A 12,784-nucleotide genomic window follows, 5' to 3' on the forward strand; every position below is an offset into this window, starting at 1 on the left:
AATTCCACCAATTTTACACCTCCAAATCAATTTATTCATCACAGGAAATACTACTCACTCAACCTTCTTCAACTGTACGATGTATTCTTTGACAAAAAATATGAGTCTGCTTTACAAACTGCCACTATAGAGTTTAATTATCATGGAAAATGAATGAACAAAACGCTGTTGAGTTACATAATGAGAAGTGAAGGATCCAGCAGTTCTGAATCTAAAAAAGATCCAAAAGGGACAAAGTCCTCGTATCTTGGAATCTGCATTATTTGACTTTTTCTTCCTTTCCTCTTTTTTCTTTTTCTTTCTAATGTTCTTGTGCCATTATTAGTCATTTTAGTATGGTTAACACTCGCCTTAAATGCTGTAAAACTCAAATCATGATCTCAAGGCTCTAGTTGTAGGAACTGAGTTCCAGGATCCATGTTTGGCTCTTAAACTCACAGTCACCAGTCCACTGTTACTGGCTGCAGTAAAATGAAAAGTGAAGATAGAAATATGCTCCACGAGATTCTGGGAAAAGTTTATTCAAAGAAATCCAACAAATAAACCAGAAAGGTTTGTAAATGAAACATTTCTGAATTCAGTGTGAATGTTGGAGCAAATAGTAGAAGAGAAATAGTAGACACACCTCTGGCATCACTGGAGTTAAACATGTTTCAGACAGTCAGTGCGGGGGGACAGAGAGGGGGATGACTCGTGAGTTTTGATTGAGAAGGGTTGACTTCTGTCTGTGGTGTCTGACAGAACTGAACACACGTCAAAACACGGTCATGTTGCAGCGGTGCGTTTTTAAGAGGATCCTCCAGCAGATTTCTTTAGGGAATCAAGAAACCACCAAAGGTTTGTTGTTTGGGTTTCCCACCGCGCTGCTGAAAGGACACAGAGCTTCTGCGCACAGGAGCAAATCAAGTAAGTGACTTATAGAGAATGTATTTAATCGATTTTTGTTTTTGTACATTTCATTTAGTCTTTCAACCACTTTCAAACAACTTGTTCTCATTTAAGAAAACTCGAGTGGAAGGACTAGATGGCACTCTTCCAGGACATAAGAAAACTGTCACTTTTTAATATGTGGTGATGAAATACAATATATTCCTTTAGATTTAATGTGTTTAACATAATTTGCACAAAGTCTTGGCGACTTTACCTCCGAGGCGCACCGTTTATTTGTTCCAACTTTAACGGGGCCATTTCGAAAACAAATTTGCTTGCCAAACTCAAGAGGTCATGAACTGGAACTAGGTTAGAGGCACAGAAGATAGTGATGATGATGATGATGATTGTGTATGTTGGTAGCAGCGATGCTGGAGAAAAGGTGACCTGCGGCGTGCGTAATCTGCCAAAATCTGCGCACACCCGTGCGTAATGGGTAACGCACAGAAACAGTCCAGTACGACACCAGAACCTTTTTCTTCAAACTGAACTTCCATCCAGCCCGTTAACGATTCGCTGGACTTTACTGGCACAGAAAGTCTTAATGTGAAATACCAGTAGAGTGACGTTCTCTCGTGTTGGGTCACGTGTGTATTTAATTGATCGCATGCAGTCATTCATTAGCTCGTGCCTGGAGTGTTCACAGCGGCCAGCTGTGTTCACAGCTGCCAAACTACAACTAACACCAAATACATATAATATCTGATGTGTTAAGTTTCGTTCTGCTCACAGAGATAGTTCGTGTTTGACATCAGCAGAGCTCAATGTGTGTGTAGTAGAGGCGTGTTCCCTTGTAGTACTGTGGCTGAATTTAGGTCAATTTTTGTCCTCTTCCCTGAATGTCACTAATATGGCAGCACGCGAGGATGATGGTTAACATCAGCATCTTTTCTGTCTGTACCGCCAGGTGTTCCAGATGTTAGGGAGCAGACTCTTGTAGCTGTAAAGCCAGATGGAGTTCAACGTCGTCTTGTTGGACAAATCATTCGGCGTTTTGAGCAGCGGGGATTCAAGCTGGTTGGCCTGAAAATGTTGCAGGTACAGAAGTCAGAAATCATGTGTTTGGCAATGTTTGTAATGTGCAAGTTTTCTGTTTGTTTAATTTGAACTGTGGCTGTCTCTGTTGCGGAGGTGTCTGAGGATCTCCTGTCTCAGCACTACTGTGCACTGAGGAAGAAGCCCTTCTATCCCAGTCTGCTGCATTACATGACCTCAGGTCCTGTGGTTGTCATGGTGAGGCCTCTTCACTTTCATCATTTCTACTTTTGCATTATTTTACACTGACTGGCACATGCATCAGCAATGTCTGCTGTCTCCTACACACACCATGAGCTGATTTTATTGAATATGAGTGAATTACAGTTATATTTTTCTTGCAAAAATCACCTCTATGTAATTATTATCTTTGAAAATATAACACATACTAGTCATAATGTGCATATATTGATTTATAATGGTTTCTATGTGATTTTCATCACCTTTCTCATTGGTCCCATATTGACATTTGTGTTTTATAAAATGACTGCTACTGATTTAAACCTAATACACAGTGTTTGGGGTGTAAAGCTGCTACAAATATCTTCAAGTCTTGAATAGCTTGTTTTCATATGTGTGTTGTTTTATTCTTGTTTAGGTGTGGGAAGGGCACAATGTAGTCCAGACATCACGTGTGATGGTGGGACATACCAACCCAGCTGAGGCCCAGGCAGGCACAGTCAGAGGAGATTTCAGCTTTCATGTCAGCAGGTAACCTGGTGTCATTTGATCTCATTATGTCCACAGTAAGTTTTAGGATTGAGCAATAAACTTTTTGATATGCACCTATTACATGTGATTTTTATGTCTTGGAGGTAAAATCATGATGTGCTTTGGTCATTTAAAGGAATGTGGTCCATGCCAGCGATTCATTGGAGGGCGCTCAGAGGGAAATCCAGCTGTGGTTTCAGGGAAAAGAGCTCCTGAACTGGGATTGCTGTGACCAGAGCATCACCTGTGAGGTGTAAAGACGCCGAGAGTCGAACGCAGTGAGAATCAGTAATACTACCTCTTCTCCTGCTGCTGCTCAAAAGCTCTGTCTCCTCTGACAATGTGACCACAGCGAATGAAAAAGATTTAGAGTTCCTGCCAAATAATTTACCTCAGCAAGTGCACTTACAATGAAATTTTTTTGTTGAAACAAATGTCACTGAGATTTTATAATTCACGCTACATTAGCAAGTATATGTTGTTACATCTTTCATTGAACAGGTTTTTGGTCTCAGGATGAAACGTGTATCATAATCATTTGTCCTTCTGTCCCCTGCAGTGGATGCAATATGTGTAAAACATTGACCTGCAGTGTGGAAATATGCATGGCAGATGTTGAAAATGTCAGTGCCTGATTTCCAACTAAAATATTTGAATTGCTTGTGGATCAAAGCAGATGTGACATCAGAATGTATTTCACAATCATCTAATATGTCAAGGTCCTTCTGACAAATGGCTAAAATCTGGTGTGCTTGTTTATTTATTAGGCATTCTGGCTTCTATCCCAAAATCTTGCACAGTAGTCTAAATAGCTAGAGAGAGTCTAAACAGATTTTATGTTAAAATTGACTTAATGTTAGATCGAAGTGCTACCAATCAACATAGACACAGTGTAATCTAATTTTATTTAACAAATCTTTATTGCCTATTCTGTAAAAATGTAAGAACTGACTTTCACCATCTGTAACTGCTCTGCTGTATGATGATCATGAACAGCTTCTATTGTACATACAAACTGTTACACACAACCTGCACTCAGCTCACCAACCATGATCCAGCAGACTGATGAAGTTGTTCTCATCAACATTATTCCCACAGAGAAAAAAAATACACATTTTTCAAGAGATTGCAATCCTATTTTTATGTAGTAGTGTTGTTTTTATGAATATTGAAAAGCAATTTAATAAAGAAACTAAGTTAATCATTCACTTGACTACAGTATGTCCTCAAGTGTAATTATTCTACTTTGAGTAAATCTGCGTAACTGAAATCGTTAAGTAATCCTCCTACCTCTGTTTAAAACCACTGTGGAGCAGAACAATGAAATATGAGGCTGAACAGTCTCAAGTTAAGCACAAAACTTGAGAAAAGGATTTGTCTGAAATGTGAATTGTTGAGCCAAAATCAAATTATCACTCTTAACACTAGATCTGACCTCTTTGTAGAATTTGGTGGTGCTTCCAGTGTAAAAATGTATTTATATAACATGTTGCTGTGCCCTGCACAGCTTTCCATGATGATGGTAATGATGATGATTTACCTCCACCTGCTATTGTTAGATGCAGGGGAGTGATTCAGATTGTATATGTTGACATCTTCAGTGCCACTTGCTTGTAATGACTTTAAATCAAACATATTTTTGCTTCTTTATACAGAGTCTTTATGTTTTACTCAATATGAAACATGAAATGACTTATTTAGACCATCTTTTTTGAGAATTCATAGTTTAACCATATAATTGCTCAATGTCAGAATATGAAAGTAATGGTTGCTGCAAGCTCAAAAGCTACGATACAGAACTACACATTCCTTCAGACAATGTTGTGTTTCCTTGTTTCACATTATATCATAATAAACATATTTAATGATTTTTCATTGTAATTCGGTGCAGAATTACAATGAAAAATCATTAAATATGTTAGTCTCCAGAGAACATCAAAGAAAAAGTCGGGTCTCAAATTGTATATTTATGATATATTTGGTCAATAACAGCATCCGGCTGCAACAAGCAACATTCTTTTAATACAGGTTGATGTGCAAGCAATAAAAACTGTAAATCAACAGCTGACTGTTCTGTGGAGTCATAAACATGTTTATCAGAAGGCTCATTTCATGGGTCTTGTAGCTCTAAAAGCAGTCTTAGTCCGTATTTGTAGCACTTGCTTTCTTGTGGTTAATGTCATGTTTCAGGTATTGGCTAAACAGTGGATAGTAGAAATACTTACACATTGTTAAATGTATGATGAAAACCAAACAAAAGGATAATTTTAGTCAACTCTGGCAAGGAGGTTAAAGTCTCTGTCTTAGAAATCAAAACACAGTTCGCTTTGGCTGATGAATCTGTAGCACATGAGAGATATAACAGCTTGTATAAGCAATATTACATTTATGTCCACTGATCTTTGATGCCACGTCTGCATCAGTGGATGTTAGATCGCTCTATCACACCACCTCACTCTCTGATTTCAGGTCAATCTTCAGCTTTTGCTTCTCCATCACCGTCTCCAGTTCTGTGGCTTTGCGCACATCCTGAGGAAGAAAAATATCAAAGAAATTTTCCTTTTTTGCAGATGAAAGAAGTTTCCCAACTGGCTTAGTCCATTATTTTGACTCTGTCATTTGAAGATGACCTTTGCACTGAACTAACAGCTCTTTATGGTCATATTTTAAACTGATGTTTGTGAAGTGAAGGTCAAATTAAAACACACCCCTTAATATCAGAGTCTCTAGCAATTAACAACTGCAAAATCTACCCACAGTGACCACTGAGGTAAGAAGCTAATGTGTATTTCTGCAGTCAATGTAGGTCACTAATAATGTGGTACGTAAGTCGGTGCATAAGCCAAGGCTGAGCAAATAAGTGGCTCAGAAAACATGAACCCAAGCATAACCACACACACACACACACACACACATACACATATGTACACAGACACAGTAGCCTACATCCAGGATGACAGACAAACAAACCTCGAGAAGGGCCTTCTGCACCATTATTTGGCTGTAAACTCTTACACCTTCCTCCGGTGACACAGTGCGGAGCTCCTCCTTATTCAGGGAAAAAAGCTGCGCTCCATTTAAAATGCCCAGACTCTGGACTGTCCTAACAGAGGAGGGAGCAGCAACAAAATCTGTGTTGGTGTCTGTTCAATTTTATGGAGCTTTCATTGTCAAAAGTTCAATTACAGTGTAACCTGGAGTATATTTGTCAAATAGAAATTGTTGAAATAGGAATAAACTAAGTTTCTCTTCTTTAGACTTCTTAAATTTTCTGTGGCATTTAGTGCCATCAAGTTTCCTAAATGTCCTCCCAGCTCACTGTTTATGTTCAAGTCCAGCCCTACTCAGTTCAGAGTTGAGTATATAAACAGTAGCAGGGAGGAAATGTTGACATTTGAGGGCGCTATTGGGCACTGTAACAAAATCAGGGAGTGTACTTGTGAAAGCTGCATGTGTAGCATGTACAGCAAACTGCAATAAAGTGTGAAGATAACTTTTTCTTCATTGTTCTTTAGCACCTCTTTGTCCAAAAAGCACCTGAATACAACACACTGAAGGCAAGACAGTGCTTCTCCACTTGACCAATAAAAATCTACTTCTTATTTTAAATTGCCTGGTATAGGTCATGATGCTCTTCAGTCATTTTCATTTGTTAAATTAAAACTACTTCAGCAGAAGACAAGTGGATGTGGCTATAAATGAATAAATAGTTTCTAGAAACAGGTCTTGTTCTGAGTGAGGTTTCTGGAAACTGCCTGAGCTGCCACTGTGCATACTCACTGCTGACTGAAGCCCTTGGCAGTGAGCCAGGCCTCCACCTCGGCAGGCGGTGAGTGGTAGTTCAATGGACTAGAAGTGTCAGCTGTGCGGGGGACCACCAGAGGACGGCCCGAGCTTCTTTTACCAGCCAGCCGCTGAAGAAGCTCATCATTCATTATCAGCACTGCAGAAACACACACAACATCATTTGCATATAAACCGGTACGGTATAAAGCATGGTGAGTCTGAGTCTGGGTTGTTTTGCATTTAAATGTGATACATGTTCATGAAGGTTTATGACTAAATTTCTAAAGATTTTTAGATGCACCACATAGTCAGAGATCTGTTTATGTCCAGTTAGCTCTATACAGACAATAATGTTCAACAAAAGATTACACCTGCCTTCTATTACACCTGTGCATGTGTAATCCTTGCTTCCACATATGATACATTTCATTTATATTTCTTATATGTATATTTCTTATAATATCATACTTCTTCTGCTGTTACATGCTGAAATATTCTACTCTCAACATGCTCTTAACGTATTAAAAAATAAGTGTGTTGATTGAGCAAATTGCTTATTTCGTTCATTCATGTTTATGGGTTGCAAACTCCAAGAAGTTGTATACAAGAAGCCAATAGTTATGTTTGCGATCTCACTTGATATTCTAACTAACAAGCCCCTCCTATGGCTGTACACATGATTTGCTATCATAGCTGAGCTCACACTTAACATGTATGGGTATGTTACCTCGGTCATCGTCTTCTCCGTGCATTGCTGTAGATGGTAAAACCATACTCTGAGGTCGCATTTTTGGGCTTGTAGCTGTAGGACTGGTCCCAACTGGGCTCGGCGGAGCATATGAGAAGTACTTTGACTGAGGAGTAAGAGGCACCTTCTGTTGTGGAAAAGCAGAAATGAGTAAAAACTGTAAGATGACACGAGACAAAAAAGCTCAGTGTGTGAAGTTTTTAACATCAGGTCCATACTTTTACCTTTGACTCTCTGCGTGCCACTGGGCTTTCTCTCCCAGTATTATTCAGAGCTGACAGAGGCTCCAAGATGTTAAAGGGAACAAATCCTATCTGGTCAAAGCGATTCCGACACTTCCACCATCGCTTTGATGACTCAATGACCTAAAGAAAGATAAGACACAGATCATTCAAATGTAGTGACATATTCCAAGAATGTACCTTTACGAGTCAGTCACCATCTGTAATTCTGATTATGAAGTTGTACCTCTAGTGTTTCTCCTTGAAGCACTGAGAGTTCACTGCTGTTTCTAGCCACAAAATCATAACTGCAGCAGAAAAGTCTCTCACCCTCTGGTGGGAGCCCATTTCCTTCTCTGAAATAGAAATAATGTTTAAAAAAAACAACAGATTTGACAAAGTTATCACATATCAGTTATTGTAATCTCTGATGAGAGATGTCCAAGTGAGTTACCCTCTTAATAGCCTCCAGACAGATTTTATTTGGCAAAATACTGTTAATTGCAGCCGTTACAAATATTACTGGAATTTGTGCTCCCACTCCTCATTTAGCATAACTTTCCATACTGAGCTACATATTGTAAAAAGAGCATCTCTACAGTCTTACACTTCATCGGTGCCTTCAGGTCCCACTGCTGTCTGTCGAGCTCGGTCATGTAGAGTTTGCGCCGCCCTGCTTTCTCTGACGGCATCCTGTTTGTGTTGTGACTCGATGGGATCTTCCAAAGGCTGGCCATTTGAGTCAAACATATGAGGCTTCCATCCATCCAGGAAGACAGGTGAGTATGGAGGAACAGACACACTAAGCTGTGAACTGGGAGAGATGGCGAGAGGGTTTGTTAGAGCAACATGACACACACACACACATTCCAAAACAGAGATTTATACACACATACATAAACACACAGACCAGTGTGAAGTCCAGTTAGGCCCTAATGAAGCCCAGAGCTCTTTTTCCTCTTCAGTTAGATGCTCCTGGAGAAGTGAAACGGCACCAGTGGTCAGAGCGGGACTGACAACTGTTGCACCTAATGCTGGCCCTCCAGTGGTTTTCACCATCTGTGAAAGAGGCAGTCACTACAGTCAGCATCACACAGAGAGAGAGAGAGAGAGAGATTGAAACATTTAGAGAGACTCACCAGTCTAAGAGGCGCAAAGACGTGATGCAGCAGCTCCGGCGCGTCAGGCTCTGAGATGGATGACTTGAGACGGTCCTATATAAACCAGGAAATTAGATCATACCATTCTAAACACTCAAAAGCTATTCTCAGTTTTCATTACGTTACAAGAGAGCTAATCTCACCAGCAGACTGAGGGAGTATTTGATTTTCTGAAAGAGGTCCACGAATTCTTCCTCTGATGGAGGACAGGCTTTCATGGTCAACAAATCATCTGCAAACAGAAGAGCACAATCGCAGCTACAACCAAAACGACCCAATACAGTATACATATAAAACACAGACACATTATACCCACAATACAATCCATGTTGATGTTGGTCTTGCTTTCAATTTTCAAACTTGACATACTTAAATGTACAGTATCATTTGTTAAGTGCTTTTTGATCATATAGAGTGATATGCAAGCTGCCAAGTGCAAGTTAACTAAGTATTTAACACTTTATGAGTGGAAGGAATTGTAGAAAATAGAAATAATAGAAACTTCCATTGTTGAAAATGTGTCTAGGTGTGGAGAGGAATGCTTGTTCTAGCTTGTTCCCGCCAGTCCTCGCCTACTAGACAAAGCCAGTGGTAGTGACTAATAAAATTTGTCCTCTATTTCTTTATGAATACATTAATTGTCTTAATTGTTATATAGGGTCACACCTATCCCAGCATGCACTAGCCAGAAACCTAGGAAACACCCAGTCATGTTGCCAGGCCAACACAGGGCGTACACAGATAAGGGACAAACAGTATAACTCCCATTCACACCTATTGACAATTTGTAGTTTCTAGTGGTGAAGAAACAGCAATATACATAGAAAGATCAGGCCTGAGAGCCAAATCTTATCACTTTTCTCTTTACTAATCTTGATATCACAGTGGAACAGAGACAGCCACTCAGAAATCTAATTTATCTTCGATCTGAAGATACATTTAAAGCTTCAGTGCTTCACTACAAAGTTTTCTTGTTACGCTTACTGCAGGAAACAGTCTTCTGAATTATCTGAAACATTTTTGGCAACCTGCCTGTTGACCCGCTTTCATCTTGTAAAATAGTGTCGATACTACTATTGTCTCGAGTTTCCTGTCTCTATACTCTTCTTCTGCAGCCTTAGCCAGCATTCTCCAATCTGCTACCAAGATTTATCTGTTTCAATCTTCCCCTGCAGTCACCAAGCACCTCCAAATAGCCTCAAACCTCTGACTGCTTCATTTCTGAAGGCCTGTTCAAGCTGCGTTATTCATGCACAAACAGTTACCTTGATTAGAGCAGATGCTTTGAAAGGTATGTCTTTTATCTTGATATCGTTGTGTAACTATGACACCAGTACTTAGTCAAAAGGATGGTATAAAAGGATATCAGTTCTCACCATCTTGGTTCTCCTTCTTCTTGCTCTTCCTGCTCTTCTTCTGCCTTTGGTCGAGAACACTCTGGGCCTCGGCTGTCTGCTGCAAGCGCACCATGAATCGCTCCACATCATCAAAACAGTGGTTCATAATCTCCTGATGAAGGTTTGACACATACAGTGACTTAAAGAGACTTACAGAAATTGTTTCAATAAGTTAATAATTCATAATGCTGGTCAGTTCAACAACATACAAGGAGTTGCACTAACATGAAAGGTAGCATATATTTTACATTCATTATGCTTAAACTGTTCACAATTTGAGACTGTGAAAGAGGCATTGATTTCTATATAATCCTCTATGTTGTGTGTTTCTATTATTTTGTCTGCCTAGGAACACTATCACCACATGAATCTTATACAACAGCATCACCACAAATTACAGCCTCAAATATAACCATTACCAGCTGAATTGACACCTCACACTGTCTCAACAAACAAACTGAACACTGTAACCTTCACTATTTACTGCAGGGCTGTATCACTGGATTTCAGTATATTGTAACTATTAGTCAAACTCAGCTGATGATGTAGACTTGGCCTACTCAAACTAAAATAAAAATCATCTCATGATCATCTCTCATCTTCATATCTGTGATAATCCTCTCTAACAGGATTTTATGGCCATTGCAGCACCATTAGTGGTTCATTGTAATGTCACCAATCATAGAATAGTTAACTAAATGTCTAAAATGATATTTTAATTCTGTATAAATATTTCTTTTTATATTCTGAATTTCTTATTCCTTATATGTTTAACATGTACATATTTCAAAGCTCTATATTCATTCAAAATTCAATACAAAGGTCACTGAAGGTGTTTTCCTTCGGTAAATATAGAGACATATTAAATAATCTCTTGGCTCTACACCTCCCACACTAAGCCTGCCTCAAAAATCTATAAGATCAGTAAGCAAAAGTTCAGTTTTATGTATATATATACATTGAAAATGTTACATTTCTTTTTTATTTTGATCAGTAGACAATAGACAATGGTCTGGGTCTTGATGTGTTTACTGACATAAACTTTATGGGACCACATAAATCGCCGTCTCCTTTGACTTTAAGATCTTATTGTTTATTTGTAAGCTGTATTCTTAAACCTACTGACCCACATATATAAAAAGGAAAATCTAAATGATATCTGCAAGCACATACCACTTCTCTCTCTGCATTCAGTAGAGATGTGTCGTTTGGCTCTGCACTGGCACCTTTCTCTGAGCAGAGGAAGAACAAGGTTAGTGATACAAACTAAATTATTAGGTCAGCTGTACATGCAGAGGAAGAAAAAGACATTTTCATGGCAACAGTACACATAACACAATCGAACATGTACACAGATCATTTAGATCATTTAGTATTAGGCAGATAATTTTACCTTTGTTAAAATCTGTGTAGGTGGGTAGGCCACCAGGAGGAAGCTGCTCCTCTGGAGTTATCATGACTCGGACGCCTGAAGGCTTTCTAGGGACCACTGGAGGAGGTGGTCCAGACATCTGTTGTGTGAGGATCAAACAGAGTAAAATTAAACATAGCCTATACATAGAATAGGGAATAATGTTTAGGTACTATAAAACTTTTGCCCGAAAAATGTTTACCGGTGTATCACCTTTCTGTGATGTTTCCAACACCTAATTTCATGTTCTTTGGGAACTTTTATACTAGTAATACCTTTTCTCATTATTATTTGACTATGATATATAAGTTTTGCTCGTTACTTTGCTTTTTTTTGCTTAAAACTTTTTATAAACTTTATCCGACTGTTTAAAACATGGTCCTCTCAACTTTGTCTAGACATCATACAAAATGACAAATGAGTGCTTGATATTGCCACATTCCACGAGTTGATTGTAGGAATGCTGAGTATTTAGTGTGCATACTCACTGTAAGTGACCGATACACACTACAGGAAAAACCACTGTCAGCAGATGCATAGCATGCAGATGACACAACCACCAAAACTTAATAGAGACACTGTCAGTTCATCACAAGTTTCTGCCATGCAAACATAGTGTAATGTTTTACATCTCTTCTGCTCATCTTCCTGCCTTTCTCCCTCATGTAATTCTTCCTCCTCTTCCAATCTACTGATGAATCAGTTTATACTGCATAAACTAGTTCAGTTTCTCATAAAATGCACAATGTGTAACGCCAAAGTAATAAATATTCTAATGTATCAAGATGAAGTGAAGCTGCTTCCAAGTCTCCACTCAGCAACATATTATTGACACAAGGCAGCTGCCCGTCATCTGACAGGTGTATCTCTCTCTCTCTTTCTCTCTCTCCCTCTCTCTCCCTCTCTCTTTCACATACAAAACACACACACACTATTTAAGTTAAGACATGCAGTCTAGATTAATCACTTTACCTTTTGGTTAGAGTGTTTAAATCCAAGTTTCAGAAACCAATCCTCATGCAGAGCTGTATGTGCACTGAGCTAAGCTGTTTACACGAGTCCGTCCCACCTTCTTGAGATATGCAGAAACGAGAAAAACGAGTCTGGCTTTCCTTTCGCAGCTAATCTGTGTTGCTTTCACTCTCCTCTGACTTTCTGATACACACACACACACGCTCCCTCCCTCCCATTCTTCTGACTGCATCTTTGTGAGCTTCTCCTTCCTTATGACAGCCACTTCTATCAACAACTGCCTGTAGCTTGTGCCAAGGGGCTAATGTGATCTGCAACACATGCTATTCCAGAAATGTAATGCAGTCTACCTCAAACTCTCCACCTCCACAAAGTCTGTAAAATTAAGTTTCGTTTGAGACTACAATAACAAA

General features: G+C 39.2%; 2 protein-coding genes across 2 annotated transcripts; one reads left to right on the forward strand and one right to left on the reverse strand.

Moving 5' to 3' along the window:
- Positions 1-680: 680 nt before the first annotated feature.
- Positions 681-3,889, forward strand: nme4 (NME/NM23 nucleoside diphosphate kinase 4). Its single transcript, XM_067571222.1, has 5 exons — positions 681-906; positions 1,838-1,968; positions 2,062-2,163; positions 2,564-2,676; positions 2,813-3,889. The coding sequence occupies exons 1-5, from the start codon at positions 768-770 to the stop codon at positions 2,931-2,933; spliced, it is 606 nt and encodes a 201-aa protein (XP_067427323.1). The 5' UTR covers positions 681-767; the 3' UTR covers positions 2,934-3,889.
- Positions 3,890-3,981: 92 nt separating this feature from the next.
- On the reverse strand, positions 3,982-12,565 carry eps8l1a (EPS8 signaling adaptor L1a). The gene is made up of 14 exons (XM_067571217.1): positions 12,372-12,565; positions 11,382-11,499; positions 11,162-11,220; positions 9,968-10,100; positions 8,735-8,823; positions 8,571-8,645; positions 8,342-8,490; positions 8,039-8,245; positions 7,679-7,787; positions 7,435-7,575; positions 7,190-7,337; positions 6,457-6,619; positions 5,647-5,779; positions 3,982-5,205 (listed from the first exon to the last, which is right to left on the reverse strand). The coding sequence occupies exons 2-14, from the start codon at positions 11,497-11,499 to the stop codon at positions 5,119-5,121; spliced, it is 1,611 nt and encodes a 536-aa protein (XP_067427318.1). The 5' UTR covers positions 12,372-12,565; the 3' UTR covers positions 3,982-5,118.
- Between the last annotated feature and the right edge of the window lie 219 nt (positions 12,566-12,784).

This window comes from Thunnus thynnus, chromosome 17, assembly GCF_963924715.1.
Source record: "Thunnus thynnus chromosome 17, fThuThy2.1, whole genome shotgun sequence".
Classification (NCBI taxonomy): Eukaryota; Metazoa; Chordata; class Actinopteri; order Scombriformes; family Scombridae; genus Thunnus; species Thunnus thynnus.

Bases quoted from the DNA above. Each gene is read 5' to 3' on its own strand.
- nme4 (XM_067571222.1), top strand. From the start codon at position 768: ATGTTGCAGCGGTGCGTTTTTAAGAGGATCCTCCAGCAGATTTCTTTA. The intron at 1,969-2,061 runs GTACAGAAGTCA...TCTGTTGCGGAG, and splicing joins TTGGCCTGAAAATGTTGCAG to GTGTCTGAGGATCTCCTGTC. The intron at 2,164-2,563 runs GTGAGGCCTCTT...ATTCTTGTTTAG, and splicing joins CAGGTCCTGTGGTTGTCATG to GTGTGGGAAGGGCACAATGT.
- eps8l1a (XM_067571217.1), bottom strand. From the start codon at position 11,499: ATGTCTGGACCACCTCCTCCAGTGGTCCCTAGAAAGCCTTCAGGCGTC. The intron at 10,101-11,161 runs GTATGTGCTTGC...AACCTTCATCAG, and splicing joins TGAATGCAGAGAGAGAAGTG to GAGATTATGAACCACTGTTT. The intron at 5,780-6,456 runs GTGAGTATGCAC...CTCCTCTGTTAG, and splicing joins GCCAAGGGCTTCAGTCAGCA to GACAGTCCAGAGTCTGGGCA.